At 40.5% G+C, this 27,394-nt stretch overlaps 1 protein-coding gene across 7 annotated transcripts in view; it reads left to right on the plus strand.

Moving 5' to 3' along the window:
• TMEM45A (transmembrane protein 45A) overlaps nt 1–27,394 on the plus strand; it is a 110,191-nt gene that overhangs the window by 73,291 nt on the left and 9,506 nt on the right. For 6 of the 7 annotated variants that reach the window (XM_036447553.2, XM_036447549.2, XM_036447554.2 and 3 more), the window contains 3 exons: nt 15,791–15,985; nt 17,490–17,702; nt 18,998–19,182. In XM_036447553.2, coding sequence (XP_036303446.1) covers nt 15,796–15,985; nt 17,490–17,702; nt 18,998–19,182 — 588 coding nt within the window. In that variant the 5' untranslated portion in view covers nt 15,791–15,795. Of the gene's footprint in view, nt 1–10,264; nt 10,448–15,790; nt 15,986–17,489; nt 17,703–18,997; nt 19,183–27,394 lie in introns of those variants that run through there. The other variant, XM_036447552.2, reaches the window with a different exon arrangement.

Raw genomic sequence — 27,394 nt, forward strand, 5'->3', positions numbered from 1 at the left:
TGTTTCTCCATTCTGCTGTTGGATCTCTGCATAATATTTTCCATTTCAGTCAGTTTATGTTTAATTTTTAGTTGGGTCTCATTAAATTTATTGGCATTTTCTAGGAAATTATTGAAAAACTTTTTAACCGTGGTTTTGAACTCTATATTCTCCATCTCTTTCATTTGAGATCTATTTCCTTGTCTCGGCATTTTCACTGCTTCCCAGAGTTGGTAGGATGACTTTGTGTATTTGATGTTCTATATGGCCCAGTGGGTCAGCCTCTCCAGTTACCTGAGGTAGACACTCTTGGTGCTCCCCTTTGTGGACTGTTTGTACAGCCTTGTTGTAGTTAAGTCTTGATTTTTGTTCGCATCCCTGGGAGGAATTCACCTTCAGGCCAATTGGATGTGAGTAACAGCCGTGTCTACTCCGGGATACCTTCTGTCTGTCTATGAGTTTTTGTTAATTTGTTGCTTTCAGTTTTATATCCCACATATGCCTAACATCAGATGTTCTTGACATTTTCCATCTGACTTATTTCACTTAGGATGATATTTTTAAGACCATGTGTTGTAAATGCCAGTATTTTATCTTTTCTTTATGGCTGAGTAATATTCCATTGAATATATTATGTATGATATCTTTATCCAATACTCTATTGAAAGACACTTTGACCACTGTGAATAATGCTGTTATGAACATAGGGATATATATTTAAGAATAAATGTTTTAAAAACTTTCAAGTAGGTTGCTGGGTCATATGGTAACTCTATTTTTAGTTGTGTGTTTTTTTTTGTTTGTTTGTTTGTTTTTTTTGTTTTTTTTTTTTTTAGGAACCTCCATACTGTTTTCCATAATGGCTGCACCAATTTACATTCCCACCAGCAACATATGAGGTTCCTTTTTCTCCATCTCTCTAGTACTTTTTATTTCTTTTCTTGTTGATGACAGCCATTCAAACAGGTGTGAGGTGGTATTTCATTGTGGTTTTTCTTTGCATTTTACTAAACTAGCACTTCCTAAGTGAGTAAGGAAATGTGATTTTGCTGCTTGGAACAGTTATTAATATCTGTAGATATTTTTGATCATTACAACTGGATAAAAGTTCTTTCAGAATATAGTATGTGAAGGCCAGAGATGTTGCTAAACTTCTTGGCACAGTTAGTCCCACACAACAAATAATTCTTGGGCCTGAGATGTCAATAGTGCTGTTGAGAAATTCTGCCTCTGTTGAGTGTTTCTCAAACTTCAATGTGCATATGAATCACCTGGGATCTGCTTAAAATGAGGATTCTGACTTGATCTCATGTCCCTAATGGACAGAACTGTACCTGGCACCTCATGGTTGTTTCATAAATATTTGTTGAAAACATGAACAAATACTTAGAGGAATGAGGAAATGAATGATACAACAGGCAGCCAAGAGCACTTTCTGTCATTCCCATACATATCTCTGAGTTATCTTAGAGGCACTAATCCCAAAGAAAACTGAATTTCCTCTCAATAAGCCAGAAACTTGTCAAAAGCTTTCCTCAGGGCATCACAGCTATCCTCAGGTAAAAAATAAAATAAAATAAAATAAAATAAAATAAAATACAATAAAATAAAATAAAATAAAATACAATAAAATAAAATAAAATAAAATAACTTCCTTTCTCTGATGTTTCACACTGTCCCTTCTGACACAGAGTGAGGGTTCAAGGATGAGTTATTTTGGGTGGTTGCCAAGGCTGGATGTGTGCTAGATGGATACAGTGGGGGGGCGGGGGAGGGAAGAATGTTGGGGCCCTAAACCTGGCCCCACACCTGAGCCTTCCCCAAGGGAAAAGGACTCAAATCTAATAAAATTGATTGGTGGCAGGAGGGAAGGAGGAAGTAGAGAACCAGAATAGGTTTTCAGGGGAAAATAAAATTAGAGTGAATTTCAAGGAGTAGCCTGCTAGAGAAGAGACATCCACCAATAGGCAATATGAAGCTGAAGGGTGGGGAACTGGATACTTATGTAGGTTGTAAGCTTATGAGTTTCAGAAATCAGAGATTTATTAGCCCTCATTGGCAAATCATTTCTTTCCCCTTATTCTTGACTCTCTGGGTTTCTATCAATTATCTTCTGTCTCCCACCCCTCCACACACAAATGTCCAAGCCAAGCCTAAGTTTGGAATTTGGCCCAGAAGTGTCTTTCTTTCCCAAGATAGTCCTCATGGTCTTGGAAGCAGTTTGCTTAGAATCCTGATACTTCTCTAATGCACAGTGAGAATGGGTTGTAGCAGGCAGAAGGGAGACAAGGAAGGGTCAGAAGCAGGATGCTAGAAATTGGGTAAAGAGAGGTGAGTCAGCCAAGGTCATGAGAACTGGGCTACAGAAGTTCTCTGTAGCTAGGACAAGGATTTATCCAGATGCCATTATAAATAGAGCTCCTGATGACAGCACTCCCCTGTTAGAAGGTGTGATGTAAATGAATGTGTCAACACTGTTGATTCAGGTGCAGTCACTGCATTTTGGCCATACATGGCTTAGTAAGCTAGTATGGGCCTCTGGGTGCCCCAAACCTGGACCACAATGACACAGCTTTCTCCTCTGGGAAGAGAGTGGGGACTGAGTTTGGGGATCATGTCTCTGAGGAAACAGTTCATCAAGAATGATGACTATTCTGCATCTTCCCTGGGACCTCTAAGGAATTCAAGTTGGCTCTGAGGCTAACAGAGTGATATCTGTATGTCACCAGGATGGGTTACTAAAGGGGTCAGAGGAGTTCCCTTTTCTGGACTTCTTTAAATAGAAACTAGATTTTTATATTATGGAATGGTTTTAAGAATTATGATACATATCTCTATTATATTTCTTCTTTGCTCAAAACATTGAGTTGCTTCTTATTGTCCTGAGAATAAAGTTTAAACTTCTTAACTTGGCATTTAAGTCCTCTATTATCTGGCTCTAAACCACCTTCCTAGGTTTTGTTTGAAAAGAAATGAAAAAGAACCCAAAAAGCAGCAAACTAGAAATAGAATGAAACTGCCCCCATTTGATAAAGAATAGCTACACAAAACCCACAGCTAACATTGTACTTAATGGTAAGAAACTAGATGATTTATCCTTAAGACTGGGAACAAGGCAAGTATGTCTCCTTTAGCCATTCCTATTTAACATTATACTCTAAGTCCTAGCTAATGCAGAAAGATAAGAAAAAGAAATTTAGAGGAAGAAGAGAGAAAACTGTCTTTGTTTGCAGATAACATAATTGCCTATGTAGAAAACCCAAAGAATCAACAACAACAAAAGAACCTACTGTTGACCATAAGATATTGCAAGGTTGCAGATTACAAGGTTAATATATAATAGTCAATTGCTCTTCTATATATCAGCATTGAACAGTTGGAATTTGAAATTAAAAATATAACACTGTATTAAAACCACCCCAATAAAGAAAAGAAGAGAAAAGAAATACTTATGTATAGGTTTAACAAAAATAGTTACAAGATCTATATAAGGAAAGCTATAAACCTTTAATGAGAGGAATAAGAGAAGATCTACATGAATGAGGAGAGGGTCCATGTTTATGGATAGGAAGAGTTGATATTGTTAGGATGTAGTTTTTCCCCACAACCTGATGTACAGATTCACTGCAATCCCAATCAAGGTGTGTGTGTGTGTGTGTGTTGACAAACTGGTTTATATGGAAAGGCAAAGATTCAGAATAGTCAACATAATATTGAAGAACAAAATCAGAAGACTGACACCACTCAGTTTCAAGAATTACTATAAAGCTACAGTAATCAGGACAGTTAAGCATTAGGGAAAGAAAAGACATTTATTTAGATCAGTGAAATAGAATAAAGAATCCATAAATAGACCCACATAAATATAGTCAAGTGATTTTTGATAAAGGGGCAAAAGCAAATCTGTAAAGAAAAGGATAATCTCTTCAACAAATGATGCTGAAACAACTGTATATTCACATGTAAAATAAATGAATTAGACACAGTTCTTCTATCAATATTTTCCCTAAAATATTGTTTTACAGACCTAAATGTAAAATACAAAAGATATAACATGTCTAGACGATAACACAGAAGAAAACTAGGGTGACATTGGGTATAATGATGAGTTTTTAGATAAAACATCAAGTACACAATCTGTGAAAATAAAATGTGTGTTAGACTACATTATAATTAAAAACTGCTTTGTGAAAGACACTTTTAAGAGAACAAAAAGACAAGCTACAGACTTGGGGAAAATATTTGCAAATTATATCTGACAAAGGACTGACATCCAAATCATACAAAGAACTCTTAAAAATCAACAGGAAGAAAGCAAATATAGCCCAATTGAAAAATGAGCCAAAGGTCTGAACAGATACCTCACCAAAGAAGATAAACAGATGGAAAATTATCATATGTCAATCAAGGAACATCAAATTAAAACAATCAATGAAAAGTAACTACACACACATTAGAATGGTGAGAATCCTGAATACTGAAAACACCAAATGCTTGAGAGGATTTGGAATAATAAGAACTCTCTCTTTTTCATTGCTGGCAGGAATGCAAAATGGTACAGCCTTTTTGGAAGCACTTTGGCAGCTTCTTATAAAATTATTCATACTCTTATTATATGATCCAGGCTTGTGCTCTTAGGCATTTATTCAAATGAGTTGGGAACTTACATTCATGTAAAAACTTGCATATGAATATTAATAGAAACCTTACTCATAATTGACAAATCTTGGAATCAACTAAGATGTTATTTAAGTCCTGGCTAATGTAGCTCAGTGGATAGAGTGTTCACCCGTGCACCCAAGGGCCACCGGTTTGATTCCCAATCAAGGGCATGTACCTGGGCTGCAGGTTCAATCCCAGGTTATATGTGGGAGGCAACCAATTGATATATCTATTTCAAATCAATCTCTCTCTCTCTCTCTCTCTCTCTCTCTCTTTCCCTCCCTCTCCCTCTGCTTTTCCTTCTCCCTCTCCCTCTCTTCCCTTTCTCCTTTCCATTCTCTTTAAAAATCAGTGGAAAAATATCCAAAACAAACAAACAAACAAACAAAAAACCATCCAGTTGTTCCCTATCCTTGCTAATACTTGATATTGTCAGTCTTCTAAAATTTTGCCATTCTAGTGAATGTGTTCTGGTATTTGTTATTTTAATTAATATCTCCCAAATAACTAATTATATTGAACATTTTTTCCTGTGCTTCCTTGCCATTCATGTGTAAAAGCTTTAGTTTTTGATGTGCTCAAATTTATTAGTTCTTTGTTTCATTGTTTTGCTTTGTGTATCTTGTTTAAAAACTCTTTCCTATCCCAAGGTCAATAGGAACTTTTCCATATTTTCTTCTAAAATGCTTTAAAATTTGATTTCTCACAATTAGGTTTTTAATTCACCGAAAATTTAATTTAGAATCTGGTGTGAGGTAGAGGTCTACTTTAATTTTTATCTACAACTAGAGACTTAATTACAAAAGCACTTTTTCCCCCCCCATTGATTGGCTATTTGTATTATTTTTTTTCTGCCACTTACCAACTTCTCCGAAATGTTGGCATTCCAGCTGTATTTTCTTTAGTCTCCTACTCCTGTGGTAGAAATGACTTCAACATCTCCTGTATGTTTCTGCCACCATGAGTTTATTCATGCTGTTCTCTATGTCTGGAGTGCTGTTCCCTTTTACCTCCACCTTTCAAAAGGTCCAGCTCAAATGGCCCTTATAGTCTTCCAAGATTTTATCATATGTTTCTCTCCTGGGCCCTAAATTAAAATAAGGGGCTCAACACATAAAATATTATTTTTATTAAACGTATTGGAATGATATTGGTAAATATAATCATATCGGTTTCAGGTATGGGTTTCTATGTTACAAGATCTGTATACTGCACCAATGTGCCCACCACGCCAAGTCAAATCTCCTGTCACCATATATTAGGATCCCTGTCTCCCAAATTCCCTCCCCTTTTGCAATCACCACACTTTTATTTGTGCTCATGAGTTTTAGTTTTATATTCCACATATGAGTGAAATCATATGGTTCTTAGCTTTTCTGACTGACTTATTTCACTTAGCATATTTTCAAGGTCCATCCATGTTGTTGCAAATGGCAGTATTTCATCCTTTTTTATGGCTGAGTAATATTCCATTATGTAGATGTACTACATCTTTGTCCAATCCTGTATTGCAGGACACTTTGGTTGTTTCCATGTGTTGGCCACTGTGAATAATGCTGCAATGAACATAGGGTGCATATATATTTGCAAACACATGATTTTGAGGTTTTCAGGTATATACCCATGGGATGGATTGCTGGGTTGTATGGTAGCTCTAGTCTTAATTTTTTGAGGAATCACTGATTGCTTTCCATAGTAGTTGTACTAATCTACATTCCCACCAGCAGTGAATGAGCACACATTTAGTATTTTATTCCTTTATCATAAATCTTAGTTCATCTCTTTGGTATCACAGTCCTATGTGTTTGTCTTCTTTTTCTGGAAACACTGCTAACCCTTCCATGTTGCAATGGTAGACAGAATAATGTCCCATTCTACCTGCCATGTTCTAAATTTTAGAACTTGTGATATATTATCTTACATGGCAAAAGGGATTATTTTGCAGATGTGATTAAATTAGTCACCTGTCCCCTTAAAATTGGAGAACATTTTCCAGCTGAGTTATAGAAGCAATAGAAAATGAACATACTTGCTCACCATGGAATCCCCAATAATTTGAAGCAGATCCTTAGATATATTTGAAATAATAATTGTTCATTGACTTGAAGTTGTGAAGCAGTATAAAGTGGAACTATACAATGACTTCTTTAGATTCTTACCACATCACTGATACTTATAGCATCTAGACTGCTGTCAAATGAAGTCCTTGCTGATGACTCAGCCCAGCTTTCTCTTTTATTGGAAAAAGGGAAAGCTGACTTTAACCATAGCATCCTATAATAATACTATCTAATAAAAGAGTAATATGCAGATTGACCACCACTCCAACACACAAGATGACCACCCCCATGTGGACACAAGATGGCCTGCAAGGGAGGGCAGTTGAGAGAGACCAGGCCTGAAGGGGAGGGCAGTTAGGGGTGGCCAGGTTGGCAGAGGAGGGAAGTTGGGGGCAAACAGGCTGGCAGGGGAGCAGTTAGACATCAATCAGGCTGGCATGGGAGTAGTTAGAGGGTGATCAAGCTGGCAGGCAGATGAGGTTAGGGGAAATCAGGAAGGCAGGCAGGAGAGCAGTTGGGAGCCAGCAGTCCTAGATTGTGAGAGGGATGTCCGACAGACCCCATCCTGGTGGGATCCTGGTGGGATTGGGTCTAAACGGGCAGTTTAATATCCCTCGAGGGGTCCCAGATTGGAGAGGGTGCAGGCTGGGCTGAGGGACACACACACCCTTGCACAATTTTGTGCACCGGGCCTCTAGTTCTATATAATGAAGATGTTATATGCAAATTGACCATCACTCCAACACACAAGATGGCCACCCCCACGTGGTCAAAGATGATCGCCCCAATATGGACACAAGATGGCTGCCACAAGATGGCTGGCAGGGGAAGGCAGTTGTGGGTGATCAGGCCAGCAGTGGAGGGAAGTTGGGGGTAACCAGGCCTGCAGGGGAGGACAGTTGGGGGAACTCAGGCCTGCAGGGGAGGGCAGTTAGGGGGAACCAGGCCTACAGGGAGGGCAGTTGGGAGAGCAATTAGGAGTGACTGGGGTGAACAGGCAGGGGAGGGCAATTAGGAGTGACTGGGGTGAACAGGCTGGCAAGGGAGGGCAGTTAGGAGTGACCAGGCCTGCAGGGTAGAACTTGGGGCTGGATCCAGGCCTGCAGGGGAGGGGAGTTGGGAGTGACCAGGTTGAAAGGGGTGGGGCAGATGGGAGTGACCAGGCTGGCAGGGGAGGGCAGTTAGGAGTGATCAGGCTGGCAGGAATGGCAGTTAGGGACAATCAGGCCAGCAGGGGAACAGTTAGGCATCAGTCAGGCTGGTAGGGGAATGGTTAGGGGGTGATCAGGCTGGCAGGCAGAAGCAGTTAGGGACAATCAGGCAGGCAGGCAGGCGAGCGTTTGGGAGCCAACAGTCCTGGATTGTGAGAGGGATCCCAGGTTGGAGAGAGTGCAAGCTGGGCTGAGGGACACCAAGTTTTGTGCACCAGGGCTTTAGTGGTAAATAAATACTCAGGCTACATACAAAGCTTCACCTCCTTTACATGTGCTGATGACTCAATGATAGAGAGTCCCAGAAGGAGAAGCCTTTTCCCTACAGTGTTTAACCTATTCAAAGGTTATTGATAAAAATTGTTTGATGGGCTAATCACAGATGTTTCCTAGTGTTTCCTTTATCTAGGGGAATGGTATGAGATTCGGAATCAGATATATAAAGGTTTTGGAATCTTAGCTCTGGTCTATACTAACTCTGTGACTTAGAATAGGTTAGTAAATCTTTTGGCATCCCAGCTTCCACATACCTACGGTGGAAATAATACTTTCTTGAGTTGTGTTAAAGAAAGGATAACTGAAAAGTTGTTAGCACATACTAGATGTTTAATGAATGCTAGCTTCCTTCCCATCTGAGGTGCAACACTACTAACAGAACGCCCATGCTTCTATTTACATTGAAGAGTTGATTACAAGCAGGTGATGCAACATAACATTTGTTCTTACTTTCTATTTGCCTCACCATTCATCATAGTTTCAAGTTTACAGTTCTGTTTGTCATTCTGGATGTTTGGTTAAGAATTGTCCATGTGACATAGATGCTCTTAGTTGCATAAAGATAGAGATGGGTATGGTAATAAAAGACAAGATATGGAAGAGATCAAAATAAAATAAGACCTTAATTATATATGATTAAAAAAAAAAACTAGAATGGTGGCACTCTAGAATTGTTATTGTCTTGTGACAGAGTCATATTATTACTCTGGCCTCAGGAGCAGCTGTTGAACCACCCACCTCCACCCAATATGAGCAAACACATCAGGTGCCAGAGTTTATGACACTTGATAGTTGACAAATGTCCTCTGGGGTATGGTGGTGGAGAGGTTACATTCAAAATTTTCTGTCATAGTGCCACTTTGCTTGCTTTCATATATTTTAAGACTTTGGTTCTCAAAATTCAAGAATAAATAAAAATTAACTGGTGAGTGCTTGTTGAAATTCAGACTCCTGGGCGTCCCCCTGCTGATGGATTCAGTAGATCTGAAGTGGGGCCCGGGAATCTGCATTTAAATAGCACCACAGCTGTTCTTTATACTGGTTGCCATCCAAGTCAGTGTTGTTGGGAGGTCAGGTCCATGCTGGAGGTCATTATTCACTGACTATTTATTAAGTACTAATTAGGTGCAAAACATTATATGGGAGGGGCATGGCTCTAGCTCACCAAGCATTTAACAAACAGGATAAGAGCTGCGTACTCTCAAGGTTAGTCATATCGTTCCTTTCTTCTTCTTCTCCTCCTCCTCCTTCTCCTTCTTCTTCTTCTCCTCCTCCTCCTCCTCCTTCTTCTTCTTCTCTTCCTCCTCCTTCTTCTTCTTCTCCTCCTCCTCCTCCTAAATATATTTTATTGATTTTTTTATAGAGAGGAAGAGAGAGGGATAGAGAGTTAGAAACATCGATGAGAGAGAAACACTGATCAGCTGCCTCTTGCACACCCCCTACTGAGGATGTGCCCACAACCAAGGTATATGCATGCCTTTGACTGGAATCGAACCTGGGACCTTTCAGTCCGCAGGCCAATGCTCTATTCACCGAGCCAAACCGGTTTAGGCTGTTACTTTCTTCTTATTCCCAGTTCACGTTGTACAAACCTCACATTGGCTTAGAATAATTTGTTCACTCTCTACCAGATTGTGTATTCCTTGGGAGCAAGTGAACTTCATTATTGACTTATCACGATTTTTCCATCATCTTTTGTTATTCCTATAACTTTGGTTTTGGTCATGCCTCCAGCCCTGGCATCTGTGGCAATCTCTTGCTTGAGGTGCTGTACATTAGGAAATGGATTGTCTTTAAAGGACTTGTCTAACAGGCTCTAGTATGTTCCCACTGCCACAACCATTTCCTTTGTCTTATGTTCATCTTGATGGCCTGGAGAGAGAGCGCAACGATCACACATGCCCCACTGCCTTCCCTTCTCATAGCAGGTGGTACTTGCCTGAAACTAATGGTCATGTGGGCGGGGTAACAAGTGAGCCTCGTTGGGAAATACTCTATGGCACAAGTTTAGACAGAAAGGTATGATGCTCTAAAGGGTGTGGCCCCTGGATCCCCATTTATGCAGGAATTGTGACATACTGAAGGCTCATCTGCTCAACTTCATTCCTGGAGACATGAGCACATTGGTTTAATCTCCAAGGAAGAAGAGCTTTAGATTGAGAACATTCGGTATCTGCTTTTCCTTCTTGAGACAAGAACCATTACAAATTCTGGGAAGAAGAGAATCGAGTTGAACTTGAGATTGAGAAAAGTGTGAAGGTAAGAATAGTTTAACAAAAACCTCAAAAACAGTTGAAATTTGGGAGAGAAAGTGCTATATGAAATGCTTGAGAATCAAAAATATTTAAAGCTACATATGCTTAACACACAATTTGCTTTGAGTGTTAAGGCAAATAGTAAAGTGACGCTCAAGAAGTAGTTCAAATTGTTTTGGTGTATTAGAATTTACAGATGTGTTTTGGAATATGAGTCATTAATTAAGATTTAGGAATACTTTATTTTAGTGATGGCTCAAGGTGACATTTTGGTTTAAGTTTTTCTCCATGGTATTTACTTTCTATTGGAGTTAGCTATTTGGTTAATTTCACCAAGAAAACTGTAGACTATTTTTTTTTTTTTTTCTGATCTACTTTTCTCTTTCTGTGCACTGGCCTAGTCTGAACTTCATGTGACTGTAATACTGAGAATTAACAGCTAACACCTAATTTAGATCTTATGATTTAACCAATATTATCTCTAAGTGACAGAGTTTTAAAATATTTCCCTTTTGATATTGAATGAGTTTGTGTGTGTGTGTGTGTAGGAGGGGGGGAGAGTTTTGAGGGGGAAATTCAGAAGAAAAGGGGCCAATATGCGTATCAGGAGTTGTATCTCATCTTTAACCCAGAGGATGATGTTTGGTGTCATTAAGAGCAGAAGGGTTTTTGGATGGTGGAGGAGCATGCATTTTTAGGATGAACTGCAGTTAAGAGTCAGGGATTGAATCTTGTACTCTTTTAAGCCTGGAAGAACCATTTCCCCTTTGTGAGGTTATAAGTGGTGAGATCAGGCAGGGAGGGTGTTGAAAAGGTACCTTTTGGTTTCCTTGCCTGGAGATTTCCCGCGGGGTTTCTGCTGACTGTCCGGCAGGTCTGCTCTGCTTTGTGGACGAGGTATGCCCTCTGTTCTCCTTCCAGGGGACTGTGTCAGTTCTTTGGATTAGGATCTAATCAAACTCTGCAGTGCTTGGATTTTACAAGTAATAAGTTTTGTCTACAGGGAATAGTAAAGCAGGGAACAAAAAATAGATCTGTGGGTAATGGTGTCACCTGGGAGATGACGCTGAAGTGATAGTTGAGGAGTTAAGCAACTTTTTCTTTCCACATTGAAAATGAAGTAAAATGAATGTTGTTTGCAGTAGCAGGAGTAATTGGGTCTATTGGGTCAAGCAAATATAGCAAAACATTATCTATCTATCTATCTATCTATCTATCTATCTATCTATCTATCTATCTATCTATCTGAGGCCCAATGCACAAAATTCGTACATGGGGGCGATGGTGGGGGGGGGGTGTCCCTCAGCCCAGCTTGCACCCTTTCCAATCTGGGACCCCCAGGCGTCTTCAAACTACAGCCCGCGGGCCACATGCGGCCCGCAGAGGAGTCTGATCCGGCCCGCCAGGTTTTTTGGGCAGTGAGCGCAGCCGAGGTGTTACAGTAGGAATTAGTAGTTCATATAGTCTGGCCCTCCAGCTCTCTGAGGGACCGTGATCTGGCCCCCACTTTAAAAAGTTTGAGGACCCCTGCTGGTGGGATTGGGCCTAAACGGACAGTCGGACATCCCTCTCACAATCCAGGACTGTTGGCTCTCAACTACTCGCCTGCCTGCCTTCCTGATTTCCCCTAACCGCTCTGCCAGCCAGCCTGATCACTCTCTAACCACTCCCATGCCAGCCTGATTATGTCTAACTGCTCCTATGCTAGCCTATTTGCCCCCAACTTCCCTGCTCTGCCGGCATGGGCACCCCTAACTGCTCTCCCCTCTAGGGTTGATCACCTCCAACTGCCCTGCCTTGCAGGCCTGCCTGGTCCCTCCCAACTGCCCTCTCCTGCTGGCCATCTTATGCTGGCCATCTTGTGTCCACATGGGGGCAGGATCTTGGACCACGTGGGGGCAGCTATCTTGATCTTCTGTGTTGGAGTGGTGGTCAATCTGCATATTACTTTTTTATTAGTTAGGATAGAGGCCTGAATGCATGGGAGGGGGCCAGCTGGTTTGCTCTGAAGGGTGTCCCGGATCAGGGTTGGAATTCCCTTGGGGCATGGGGTGGCCTGGGCGAGGGGCCTATGGTGGTTTGCAGGCCGGCTATGCCCCCTGGTGACCCAAGTGGAGGCCCTGGTATCTGGAATTTATTTATTAAACTTTGTAGCCTGGAGTGGAGCCAAGCCTCCTGCTTAATCCGTGGCTGCTGCCATTTCTATAATGGGAACTTTGTATCCTTGAGTAGAGGCCTGGGCCCACCAGATGTGTGGAAAGCTTGGCTTCCTCTGTTGCCGGTTAAACCCAAGTCATCATGGTTGGGTTTATTTGCATACTCATTCTGATTGGCTGGTGGGTGTGGCTGGTGGATATAGCAGAGTGATGGTTAATTTGCATATTATTCTTTTAGTAGGTAGGATATAATTGATTTCAGAGAGGAAGGGAGAGGAAGAGATAGATAGAAACATCAATGATAAGACAGAATCATTGATTGGCTGCCTCCTGCATGCCCCACATTAGGGATCAAACCCAAAACCCAGGCATGTGCCCTTAACTGGAATTGAACCTGGGACCCTTCAGATGGGTTGAGAATAAGATGTGCTTATTTAATAATACTGTGGTTTAGTTGCATTAGAGTAACTCATTTAGATTTTAATTTTACTAGGTAGATTCTGTTATTTGCCCAATATTACAGAAGGAAAAAACTGAGGCATTTAGAGGTTAAATAACTTGCCCAAAGTCATGTAGCTAGTAAATGATAAAGTTGGGATTCATTTCTATTAAGTCTGAATCCAAAGCCTCTTCTCAGTTTTTTTGAAAATCCTATTTTGATCTGTAACTATATCTCCTGTTGTGTAAGCTATTTGAAAACTTTATTTAATGATAAAATTGTTTAATCATTCTCCTAATTTTAGACATAAATATTGTGTTTAATTTGGTGCCTACATTTCCAGTTATATCTTTAGGATACATTTCTAGAAGTGGGTTCCTGTAAGGCTCTTTAAAACGTATCAATTTTCCCCAGGAAAGCTCAAATAATTTACAATCTGCATTTATTTTTCAAATTCCACATACAAGTATTTTTCAGTCCCATAGTGTTGCCTAAACCAAGGCAAACAGGAGAACTCAGGAACATTATCATGAAGATGGTGGTTAGGATGATGAACCATAGAATATTAGAGCTGGAAGGAACTCCAGGTATTACCTAGGCCATCTTTTCTTTTATTAATTAAGAACTAAGGCCCAAAGAGGTTAAGGACATGCCCCAAACCATAGCACTAATTAGAGTCAGAGTTAGGAGAAGACCCCGCACTATGTGATCTATTGAATGGTAGTCTCTTGGATGATTCACATGGCTCAGGATGTGCTTAAATGTCCGTTTGGTGTGTTGAGTAAAAAATCAAGAGAACTTTATCATCTGAGTCAGTTTCACAGTCCCCCTTGACATGTCACAGTTGTGTCAGGGAGATGTGGAAGTAACCCAAAGGGGTCTGCCCTGAATTAAGAGGCCCAATATCCACCCAGGGAGATAAAGAACTCTGCTGGGCCAGGGGCACACCAAAGTCCCCTTTCACGGTGAGATCTACAAGGCTGGGTCTGGACTCTCCCCTTCTTATTCCATAGATGGTACATTTGAACAAAGGGCTGCTCACGTAATTCAAAACTTGTGCAAGTCAAAACTGATTTTCTATAGTGCTGACCAAAATTTCTGTTTATTATTGCTTCAACATGCAGCAATTTACAATGGATTTGCCTTGGTATCTATCTGGGTTAACATCTGGGTTAAGCTGTTAAGCCTCAAAGTTCCAATGACTTGGCACAATAAAGAGTTGAACAAAATCTGAAGTGGGCTGGTTAGCCATCCTCTATGCTGCAGACATGCCATGTCAAGGTTACCAAGACAGGGGAAGCTAAAGGAGTCAGGTAGGCTCTTACGTTCAGCCTGAAGGTATGAATGCCATGGACCACTGGCCAGAACTAGAAACATGGTTCTGATTGAACCGGAGGAAGGCTGGGAAAAGTGTGAAAGAACACACAGAGTTTGATGCACACTGATGGTCTCTTCCACACATTTGATTCTTGATACTTTGAAGTTACCCACTTTAAAAAGTTTGTAGGGCCGAAACCAGTTTGGCTCAGTGGATAGAGCATCGGCCTGGGGACTGAAAGGTCCCAGGTTCGATTCCAGTCAAGGGCATGTACCTTGGTTGTGGGCACATCCCCAGTAGGATGTATGCAGGAGGCAGCTGATCGATGTTTCTAACTCTCTTTTCCTCTCTGTAAAAAAATCAATAAAATATATTTTAAAAAATTTGTAGGTATTTCTATATCATTTCAAGTTTTAAAGATATTAATTTAAACATTAAAAAAAAACCTTTCATATTACTTTCCTTCACATATACTTAAGAAATCCTTTTGGGCTTCCTGTTAAAAAACACAAAACTTTTGCTTAATAGTTGTGAGATTTGGGTAAGTCTTTAACTTGGCTAAACCTGTATCCAATTTTTTTTAAAGTTAAAGAAATTTTATTTTGAATAATATACATATCATTAATTTTATTTTTCATAATGCATAGTGTATGTAAGTACACAGGAAAATAAACATTAGGGATACTCATAATTTGAAGTATTTGGGTGAAGAAGACTTTTAATATATCCATGAATCGGCTTAGAAGCATCACAGGACAGTATCCATTAGAAAATAATAAAAACCGCCGAAACTGGTTTGGCTCAGCGGTAGAGCATCGGTCTGTGGACTGAGGGGTCCCGGGTTCGATTCCGGTCAAGGGCATGTACATTGGTTGTGGGCATATCCCCAGTGGGGGGTGTGCAAGAGGCAGCTGATTGATGACTCTCTCTCATCAATGTTTCTAACTCTCCATCTCTCTCACTTCCTCTCTGTACAAAATAAATAAAATATATTAAAAAAAAGAAAGAAAATAATAAAAACCATGCCCCCCCCGCCCCCCCCCAAAAACAAACCAAATTATGATGAGTAAGTGCAGGCAGTAAAAATTATAGTTTCTTGGGTATAAAAAGTTTATATGTTCTTTGGATTAAAAAAAAATATATAAATGTGTGGCATGGATAATCTCTCATTCATAGGTATATTGTAAATACTAGGCTAGAGATCTCATGTAAAACACCTGGCAAAAGGCCTAGAACAAGGTAAGTATTCAAAGACTGAGAAATTTTCTTCTCACTGGTATTATTGATATTTCATTGGATTTGCTACTGTTGACAGTAATATCATTTCCTTGGAATCAATGGTGTATCCATAATTATCAGAAGATAAGGAATAAGCGATGTTTGGCTAAGTTCTGGAAATAAAAGATTTTCATCTTCTGTATGTTCTTACCTCAGTAATCATGGGGAGTTTCAAGGGTCATGCCCTCCCCGGAACCTTCTTCATCATCATGGGTATTTGGTGGACTCTAAAGTGCATTCTGAAGTATGTCTGCAGAAAACACAAGCGGACTTTCTATTTTGGCTCCAAAGCAGTATTCTATCGAATAGATATTGTGGAGGGAATCATCATAATCGGCATGGCTGTAATTGGTGAGTGGACTATTTCAGTATTCTGTTTTCTCCTTTTGGCTATTTTCACATGCAAAGAGAAGATTTAATATTATGTTGAGAAATTGCTAACAGTGAATTTTTACTTTAAGATACCTCTGGACATATATTCTAATTTTAATTTCTATCTTATATAATTGTTAGAAGGTGATACTTCATATTACAAAAGTGTATTCCTTAGTAAGTTAGTCATGGTAATTAACTTACCTGCCCACTCAGGGTTAATTTCCTTTATAGAATTAGCTGGAGCCTCTGAAATGATTTTATACCAAGTATTCTGATGCCTGAAAGAATAAACTTCATCAGAAAGCATTTTTCAAAATGACCTCAAAATAATCAAGGGATCATGAGAGAGCTTCAGTAATAATTATTTTTAATAGTATGTACAAAGGAATAGGCTGAAGAAGCCTTGCCTTACGTATTCATTCTTTCTGTGTGATTTCTAAAATATATTTTATTGATTTTTTTATAGAGAGAAAGGGAGAGGGATAGAGAGTTAGAAACGTTGATGGGAGAGAAACATCGATCAGCTGCCTCCTACACACCTCCCACTGGGGATGTGCCTGCAACCAAGGTACATGCCCTTGACCGGAATCAAACCTGGGACCTTTCAGTTCGCAGGCGGACGCTCTATCCACCGAGCCAAACCGGCTAGGGCTCTGTGTGATTTCTAAATTGGAGATGAAGGCTAGGTATGACGACTTCTAAGGCCTTTCCATTGACTATACGATTCTGTGAAAATGTTGTGTTGTTAGAATTTTACTTCAGTTTCTCCTTTATGAAGGGCAAAACCTCCTAGTATTCCTTTAGTTTTCTTCATGCTTAATTCATGACCACCGCTCTTTGCTATGGCCATCAAATTCCAGAGCAACCATTTCCCAAGAGAGAAATTTCCACATCCAATTCTATAGATTAAGCAATAAAACAACATTTTTAAGAAAGTGCAACTGTTTGTGTAGCTGACCTGACCATAGGCATGTCTGACTGTGCTTTCTCGGTTATCCTTAACTGGGGAAAAGCTGAGCTCTAGCATTTTTATGCTAACCAAGCACAACTCCCTACTTCGTGGCAGCTACCCAGAGATATAGCGGGTAAGAAGGAAGTAATCAGTCCCCTCTGTGGGATTGATCTTACAATCAAATCCCAAATTATTCAGGACTCATTTAGTCATTAGATTAATGTAGAGACTAAAATCATCAGTGGAGCTGATCATGAAACTAAGTAGAACTAAGATCTTTAGCAATAAAGGTCTGAAACAGCTGTTTGACTGAATTGACTATCTTTAGTTAAAAGTGATTACCCAAACCAATATTTGAACCTCTGAAACAAGCCTAAACCACCCGTGTTCAGCTGTTAGGCAATAGCCCAGAAATAGGAATTAATGTCATTTAAAAGAACACTAGCTTGGACTAAGCACTGGGCTAGTCCTCCTGCTTTCTCAGTCACATTATGAAGAGACGGACTAAAATTTTAATTTGTTCTCCAGGTATGCTTGGGGAGCAGTTCATTGTTGGAGGGCCCCACTTGTCCTTGTATAACTACAAAGAAGGCCGGTGGGTCCAGCTCCTGGGCTGGCATCACACCACCATGTATTTCTTCTTTGGGCTCTTGGGCGTGATGAGCATCCTGTGCGCCACCATCCGCTCACTTCCTAGCTCTTTGAGCAAGTTAATGATGTCCAACGCCTTATTTGTGGAGGGTAAGTATGAGTATTTTCCTATATCTTTAACTATTTTTGGATACTTTACTAGCCCTTTATAATAACATTCCTTTAGTGTCTTGGTGCAGCCTTGGTCCGTGGAGTTACCGATTTGGGCCATGGTGAAACTATTGGATGCCCTAGGTGGGATGTCAAAGATTCTCCCTCCCTACTGACTCATTTAGTAAAGCTGAACAAGCACAATCATTCAAAGTGCTTTATCCACACATTTCACACCAAGAACCATCTGCCATAGTTATCTCTAGGTTATCCTGGAGATTATCATTATTTTGGCTTTTAAAGGTGAAATTGACTTCAACATAGAGAAACATGAATATCCTAAAATGAGGAGACACAGCAGAGTAGCGTCCACCACCTACTAACTAGCCTTTTTAATATTGAAATAGGAACAGTCCACCATTACATGATAAGTAGGGTCCAAAAAAACTCAGTCATATGAAAAGATGAGTTTCTGTTTTTGATAGATGAATGAAGAACAACATTTTTTTGTTCTGTTGGTCGCCCTGTTACTGTATGGGGAAACACTGAAAACAAGTGGTTAGTGATTTGTTTTCATTTATTGTTATTTGTAAAGAATGACTTGATTGTGGAACTACAAAAGCCCCATAGTATCAGGAGGCAGTCATTTCCCAACTCCCCACCTTGCCTGCTACACGTGAAGATAAGAACTTCGGTCAACCCCTCTTTGAGAACAAGGGCTGGATAAAAGGTGGGCACCAACAACCTGAGTCTTACTGCCTCAGGGTGTGACGATATTTTTAAGAAACATTTTTTCTTCTTCATCAAAATGGAAAAAAGATGATGAGACTAATCTTTCCATGGGATTAAACAATGTAATTAGCTACTAATTCTTGGGCGCTTCCAGAGCACCTAGTGATTCATGTTTGTATCTGCTTTCTCCAATAGAGTGAATTCCTTAAGGCTTTCTCTCATTCATCTGTGCTCTCACCCTGATTTCTGCTCCCCAGACTCAGCATGGGTATTATTTTTCCTCCTGCATTGAAGATGCTTTGAGATATAGTTAGTTAAAAACGTCATTCTGTGTTAGAGGAGAGAATAAAGGTTGGGGAGGGGAAAGGAGTGTTAAATTTGAAAAAAATTTCATTCTGAAGAGGTAGACTCCTAAAATGCCATTATTATGGGAAGCTGGGAAGCAGTGGGCACCTGATATTTGGAACAGATGTGTGTACGTGTAAAATTCTGTGGTGGGGGAGAGGGGAGAGAGAAACTGGTTTCATTAAAAAAAGACAAACGATCTCCCACCTCTCTATCAGCTTTTATTTTCTACAACCACACCCACGGCCGGGAGATACTCGACATCTTCGTGCACCAGCTGTTGGTCTTGGTCATCTTTCTGGCGGGCCTGGCTGCCTTCATGGAGCTCTTCTTACGCGCCAACCTGACTGTGGAGCTTCTCCGCACGAGCTTCATTCTGCTGCAGGGGAGCTGGTTCTGGCAGGTGAGTCGGAGCCTCCGGTTCATGTACCTTCTGTTTGGTGGGGCATGTTGCTCTAGAGCCCAGAGACTTCCTCCTGTGTGCTGCTGGCGTGGGAATGTGGGCCTCTAGCGAAAAAGGTTTGGCTCAGTGGATAGAGCATCAGCCTGCGGACTGAAAGGTCCCGGGTTCGATTCCCGTCAAGGGCATGTACCTTGGTTGCGGGCACATCCCTAATAGGGGGTGTGCAAGAGGCAGCTGATTGATGATTCTCTCTCATCGATGTTTCTAACTCTCTTTTTTTAAAGTATTTTTTAGATGAATGCTTATTTATTTGCAGCCATTCTTGTTCTTAAAACAAACAAACAAACAAACAAACAAACAAAAACACTTACTGAAACCGATTTGGCTCAGTGGATAGAATGTTGGTCTGCAGACTGAGGGGTCCCAGGTTCGATTCCGGTCAAGGGCATGTACCTTGGTTGCAGGCACACCCCCTGGTGGGGGGTGTGCAGCTAGTTGATGTTTCTCTCTCATTGATGTTTCTAGCTATCTCTCTCCCTTCCTCTCTGTAAAAAAATCAATAAAATATATTTTTAAAAAAACACTTAAGGTTGTAGATTTTCCTCTACACACTACCATAGCTACCTCTCAAGATTTGATGTGTGATAGTTTTCATTCTTGGGCAATTTTGAATGTTGCATTTTCCATGTGCTTTCTTCTTTAATATATGAGTTATTTAGGAATGTGGTATTAAGTTTCCAAAAATACTTTTCTTCTTCTTTTTATTTCTTTCCAGTTTAATTACTTTGGGTCAGAGAATGTGCTCTCTTTGAAATGTGTTGAGACTTCCTTTAGGACATAGCCCGGTGTCAAATGTTCCATGTATTTGAAAAGAAAGTGTATTCTGTCCTTTTACTACTTCAAGTTTGTTAAAGAATTAAGTGTTCAAATAAAAAAACGTTAGAAAGTAAGACCAAAAGGGGGAACTCATAGAGAGATGAAGAAAATAATAATAAAGATAAAAGCAGAATTAAACTAATTAGTGTTCCATTATAATTAATAATTAATAATTAGTAATTAATCTTAGGGAGGAAGGTGTGGGCTGTTACAACTGAGAGATTATTGGTTTAATGTTGTATCTTTTGGCAGAAAAAAATGCTTTCTCATTTCCCCCAAAACTTTTCTGAGGAAGAGCTATGAGCTTGAGGACTTTGGGCATAAATCTGGATTATTTAAAATATTTTCTACCTATTAGTATGTCTAAACTAGTTTCTTTTTTTCTGGTGGCCAGACTAAATAACATGTGAAACCTTAAAGAAAAATGAATATTTAACACCAATACAAACACACAGTGGCAGGAAATGAAGGTTTAGCCATACTAACTCTCCCCACCATTAGATTTCTCAGAAAGTGGAAAAAAAGGTCTGGAGAATTAGGTGAATTTCTTATATTTCCATGTTCTGTTGCAATGTGTGATGTATGAATGCTTATGGGCAAATTGTCTCTTAAACTAATATTACATAATTATTTGCTTTCTACTATATTTTTTCTCTTGCTACTTCTCCATGTATTTTTAAACTAGTGCATAAACAGTGTACAGATAGATTAAAGAAAATACAAATCTATAGTCTTGGGACCATAAGACTCATATAAACAAAATTTAAAAAAAAATGACAGAGGAGAAATCATCACAGACATCACAGATATACAAATGACCATACTAGAATACTATGAAAGATTATATGCCACCAAATTCAATAACCTAAAAGAAATGGGTAAATTCCTAGAAATATATAATCTTCCTAGACTGAATCATGAATTGGAAAATATAAATAGATAAATCAATAGTAAGAAAATAAAAACAACCATAAAAATCCTTCTAAAAAGGCCCTGGTGGTGTGGCTCATTTGGTTGGAGGGACATTCCATACAGGGAAAGGTCATGGGTTTGGTGCCTGGTCAGATTTGACTTCCGGTTGGGGTATGTATAGAAGGATACATACATCCTTCTTCCTCTCTTTTTAAAATCAATAGAAACATATTCTTGGGTGAGGATTATATATATAAATATAAATATAAATATATAAATATATAAATATATAAATATATAAATATATAATATAAATATATAAATATATAAATATATAAATATATAATATATATATATATATATATATATATATATATATATATATATATATATATATAAATATATAAATATATATATATAGGCTTTCCCTTAAAAACAACAATAAATGCTCCCCCCAAATAAAAGTCCAGGACCAGATATCTTTCTTTACTAGTGAATTCTACCAAACATTCAAAGGTTTGTCACCTGTGCTTCTCAAATGTTTTTATTATTTTTTTCTCAAACATTTTTAAAAAACTGAAGAAGAGTTAATACTTTCGAACACATTATATGAGGCTAACATAAACTCTGATACCAAAACCTGGCAAAGATAACAGACTGATATCTCTAGTGAATACAGATGCAAAAATCCTAAACAAAATACTAACAAGTCAAATACAATAATACATTAAAAATAATACATCACAATCAAGTGGGGTTCATTCCAGGAGCACAAGGATGGTTCAACATACACAAATTGATCAATGCACTATGCCTCATTAACCAAGGATATAAATCATATGAGATCTTATCAGTAGCTGAGGTAAAAGTATTTGGCAAAATACAACATCCATTTATGATTAAAACACTCAATAAAATGGGTATAGAAGGAAAATACCTCAACATAATAAAGGCCACATGTGACAAACTCTCAGCCAATATCATACTCAGTGGTGAAAAACTAAAAGTTTCCCCCCTAAGATCAGGAACACGACAAGGATGCCCACTCTTACTCAACATAGTGCTGGAAGTCCCAGCCAGAACAATCAGTCAAGAAAAAGAAATGAAAGGCACCCAAATAGGGAAGGAAGAAATAAAAGTGTCACATTTTGTAGATGACATGATTCTGTATATAGAAAATCTTAAAGACTCCACCAAAAATCTACTAGAAACAATAAGCAAATACAGTAAAGTTGCAGGATACAAAATCAGTGTACAAGTCCACTGCTTCCTGCATACTATCAATTTTTCAGAAAATTGCTGGAAAAAACAAAACAAAACAAAAACCTAATTCCTTTTGCAATTGCATCAGAAAAATAAAGTACAAAGAAATAAACTTGACAAAGGATGTGAAGGATTTATATTTTGAAAATGACAGAGCATTAGTCAAAGAGATTGAAAAAGACACAATGAGGTAGGAAAATATTCTGTGTTCATGGATTGTAAGAATCAACAGTTATAATGGCCATATTACCCAAAGCAATATATAGATTTAATGTAATTTCCATAAAAATCCCAATGTTATTAAAAATATATTTTTGACATAAGTATATGTCATTTGTGATTATAAAAATATATATATTGATTTCAGAGAGAAAGGAAGAGGAGGAGAGAGATAGAAACATCAATGATGAGAGAGAATCATAGATGGGCTGCCTCCTGCATAATCCCTACTGGGGATCTAGCCCACAACCCAGGCATGGGCCCTGGCCGAAAATTGAATTGTGACCTCTTGTTCATACTTTGATGCTCAACCACTGACGCATACTAGCTGGGTCCAATGTCATTTTTAAAAGAAATATAACAAAAATCATTAGATTTGTATGGAACCACTAAAAACCCCTAATAGCCAAAGTAATCCTGAATAAAAAAGAACAAAGCTAGAGGCATCACACTCCCTGACTTCAAACTATATTATCTATCTACACTGAGTGGCCAGATTATTATGAGCTCTGAACGCATAATAATCTGGCCACTCAATATATATATATATATATATATATATATATATATATATATATATATATATATATATATATTTATTAGAGGCCCAGTGCATGAATTTGTGCATGGGTGTGGTCTGGCCAGCCTGGCCAGGGGGAGAGAACATGGGTGGTTGGCCAGCCTGCCTGCTGGTCGAACCCCTGGTCAAGGGGACAATTTGCATATTAGCCTTTTATTATATAGGATATACACTGAGTAGCCAGATTATTATGTGTTCTGAGATCATAATATACTTGCCACTCAGTGTATGTGTGTGTGTGTGTGTGTGTGTGTGTGTGTATATATATATATATATATATATATATATATATATACACACACACACACACACACACATACATACACACACATACATACATACAGGTAATATGAAAATTAGCTGGGCATCACAACTGGTTCAGGAGGAGGCTGCATCACAACTGCTCATGAGGAGCTGTGTGCGCAGATGGGGGGGAGGGGACTGCGTGCAGCCCCCACCCCAGCAGACACACACCAGTGGCCATGGTTCGGAGCACGCCTCCAGTGGGTGGCGACAGCAGCTGATGTGAAGCAGCCCGGGTCCCCAAAGCAACCTGGGTCCTGGTGGGTGGTGGTGGCAGCCAGGACAAAGCAGCCCAGGTCCTGGGTGCCAGAGGAAAGCCAGTGCTGGCAGCCAGGGGAAGGAAGGCCTATTCTTGCACGAATCTTCTTGCATCAGGCTTCTAGTAAAGCTATAATAAACAGAACATGATTGGTACTGGCAAAATACAGGCCACTGGAACAGAATTGAGAGTCCAGAAGTAATACATTTTGAAATCAGTAAGCATAAGTCTTACAACTCCCCCCCCCCACCCCACCCAGCCCCCGAATTCTTTTAACTATTCTTGGTCCTGTGCAATTCCATATGAGTTTTAGGATCAGCTTTCTATTTCTGCAAAAAAAAGGCTATTGAGGTTCTCTTTGTGTATTATTGCCATTTTAACAATGTTAAATCTTCCAGTCCATGAATATGAGATGTATTCCCATTTATTTAGATCTTCTTTGATTTCTTTCAATGTTTTATAGTTTTCAGTCTAAGTTTTGAACCTCTTTTATTAAATTTTCTTTTATATTTTATTCCTTTTTTTAATCAATCTTTATTGTTCATATTATTACAAAGGTTCCTCATTTCTTCCCCCCTCCACCAGGTTCCCACCCCACCCTCCGCCCCCTCTCCACCCCCCATTGTCCTCATCCATAGGTGCCCAGTTTATGTTCAGTCTCTTCCAGCATCCACCACTCCCTCTTTCCCCGAGAATTGTCAGTCCACTCCCCTCCCGTATCTCTGACTCTACTATAATCAACAGCTAATATTGTTCATCAGGTTTTTCAATCTCCTTTTTGTTGTTGTTGTTGTTTTTTAATTAATAAACTTTTACACTTCTAAGAATAAATTTTAAAATTAAACCTTGTTTTTTTCTGCCCTGGGAAGTGAGAAGCAAACTTGTTTACATGTAAACTTGCCCTTAGGCTATCAAAAGGCTTAGCCATTCAAGTGTAAATGAACACATTGTTTAAAGATAGCTGCTGGTTGGAATTGGATTACCTGTTCTGGGTGGGAAGGACTTGTCCTCCCCTTTCTCCATTAAAATTAAGGTGTCAGCTTTAAAACCTCTTTTTTGGCAAGAGACCTTAAACTTTCAGAACTTTAAATTTTTCAGGTAGTAAATCAGTTACTTAGCATTTTCTCAAATCAATAATACTTCGACATGCCCAAGGATACACTTCACACAAAAGACATTTCCAAATAGATCAACCAACCTCATCCAGACCCCACACAAGGCACTCACAGATCAACACCCCCGCACTATAATAACTCAACACATCCAGATCTAAGCCTTCATCACTTGATTCAGCAGACCCTCAAGTTCCCCCAAAAGTTTCCAGCCATGTCTGAGAGGCAGCCCTGGGGTGTGGGCAGGCGAGGAGCGAGCCGTTCCAGGCCTGGATGCTCTGGGCCTGGCCTCTGTTGCTCTAGTTTACTCCACAACCAGCTGCTCCGGGTCTGGCCACTGCAGCTCCTGGCCTCGCTGCTGCTGCTCCAGGCCGGGCTGCTCCCGACCTGGTTGCTCTGGGCTTGGTTGCTGCTGTTCTGGGCCTGGCAGCTCCAGGCCTGGCCGCTCCGGACCTGGCTGCTCTGGGCCTGGCTGCTTCCAACATGGCTGCTCCAGGCCTGGCCACTCCCGACCTGGCTGCTTATGGCCTGGCTGCTGCTGCTCTGGGCCCGGCCGCTCCAGGCCTGGGTGCTTCAGGCCTGGCCACTCTGGGCTTGGCTACCTCTGCCCGAGGCCTGACTGCCACTGCCCCAGGTCTGGCTGCTGCTGCTCTGGTTCTGGCTGCTGCTTCTCTAGGGCCTGGCTGCTGCTGCTCCAGGCTCAGCTGCCACTGCCTTGGGCCTGGCCACTCTGGGCCTGGCCACCACCGCGCCAACATTTTGTCCTATTTTTTTTTAAATGCATTTATGTTGCAATGTTGGCTGCTGAGTTGAGTTCTGTCTTAGTCTTTGATTTTTCAAGATCTTCTTTGTATTCTTTCTTAAGTAATTTTACTATCTTTTGCTATTACTTGATTTCTTCACATTGAAAACTTCTTCAGTTTCTTCCTCCTTGTCCTGGAAGCTCAGCAGGCTGGCCTGCGGCGCCCCTTTGTTCTCCGCGGCCTCCTGCTCGGCTCCAGCCTGTTGCCAGGGTCGGCACCACCCAGGAAGCAGCCCCCGGCCTTGTCTCCGTGGCCCGCGATCAGCAGTCGAGGGCCCAGCGGCACCCCTCCTCCCCCCCTCCCTGGGGACTCCGTCGCCCGGCTGGCCGGTGTCCGGCAGAAGCTCCTGCTCCTCATCGCGTTCTTCCCAGTCTGGAGCTTTTTCTCCTTCCCGCTAGGGGAGTCTAGCATCAGAGTCAACAGACTGTCCTCTGCGCGCAATGTGCGCGACTCCGGGGGTTCTGCCCCTCGCCGCTCCCCTGGGACTCCGCCTCACAGCCCCGTCTCCCTCTGTTTGAGCCTGGGTCCCCAGGGTCTGGCCTAGAACTGGGGTTCAGAGCAGTCGGAACTGGGGCTCAGCACAGCCGGAGGTTTTGTTTCCTTCCCGCTAGGGCAATCCAGCATCAGAGTCAACATTCCGTCCTCTGCGCGCAATGTGCGCTACTCCGGGGGCTCTGCTTTTCGCCGCTCCCCTGGGATTCCGCCTCACAGCTCCGTCTCCCCCTGCCTGAGCCTGGGTCCCCAGGGTCTGGCCCAGAACTGGGGCTCAGTGCTGCCGGTTCTGGGGTTCAGCCCAGTCCGGGGCTTTTATCTCTTTCCTGCTAGGGAACGCCAGGCAGGCACCCAGCCTTCTCCTCCTCTCCAGCTTTGTCCTTTCTGGGCGCGCGCGTGCGCGCGCAGAGCATGTCTCCGTACCTTAGGCTTTTTCAGCTCCTCTGATTTTCCTTCTGGTTTTCTCTTTCCTTCTTGTTGTAGAATTTTCAGTCAGTCGACTACTTGTAGCTCTGGGCAATGTCCATTTTATATTTTAGTTGTATTCCATTGAAATTGTTGTGTGCGGCTGCAGTTAGGTGTTTACCTGTGCAGCCATCTTGGATCCTCTCTATTTTATTCTTTTCAATGCTATTGAAAGTGGGTGGAATTCCCCCCCCACCCCCGTTTAATTTGGATTGCTCATTGCATATGGAAAATACATCTGACATTTGTATGTTGATTTTGTAAACTTGCAAGTATGCTGAATTAATTTTGTAGCTCTAACGGTTTTCCTTGGTGTGGATTCTTTAGAGCACATGTGTCAAACACAAGGCCCGCGGGCCAAATCCGTCCCGCCAGGCCTTGCAATGTGGCCCGCACCGCGCTGTCATCACTGCACTCCGCTGCGTTTCCATCACAATGACAGTTTATGACTGTTCAGTAAACCATTCGGCCCGCGATTTAGGCTGGATTTTAGATTTTGGCCCCTTCTCTGATTGAGTTCGACACCCCTACTTTAGAGTTTTTAATATTTATATATGTCATCTGTGAATATAAATAAATTTACTTCTCCCTTTGCAATCTACATGCCATTTATTTATTTTTCTTGCTTAATTGTTCTGATAGAATTTCTAGTATAATGTTGAACAGAAGTGGTAAAATCAGACATCTTGTCTTAATCTTAGGGGAAAAGCTTTCAGCCTTTCATCATAAACATAGTATTAGCTGTGGGCATTTATTTATTTTAAAACCTTTCTGTATTCTAATTTTGAAGCAACCAAGTGAAACTGCACAATTTAGAAACCTAGCACATTCTCTGAATGTCCACCAATCCTCAGAGGTGATTACTATGCATATCTTAAAACTGATCTTTTAATGTCCTTACATTTTCCCCCCAAAAATATGACCTACT

Source organism: Pipistrellus kuhlii, unplaced genomic scaffold, assembly GCF_014108245.1.
Source record: "Pipistrellus kuhlii isolate mPipKuh1 unplaced genomic scaffold, mPipKuh1.p scaffold_m20_p_2, whole genome shotgun sequence".
Taxonomy (NCBI): Eukaryota; Metazoa; Chordata; class Mammalia; order Chiroptera; family Vespertilionidae; genus Pipistrellus; species Pipistrellus kuhlii.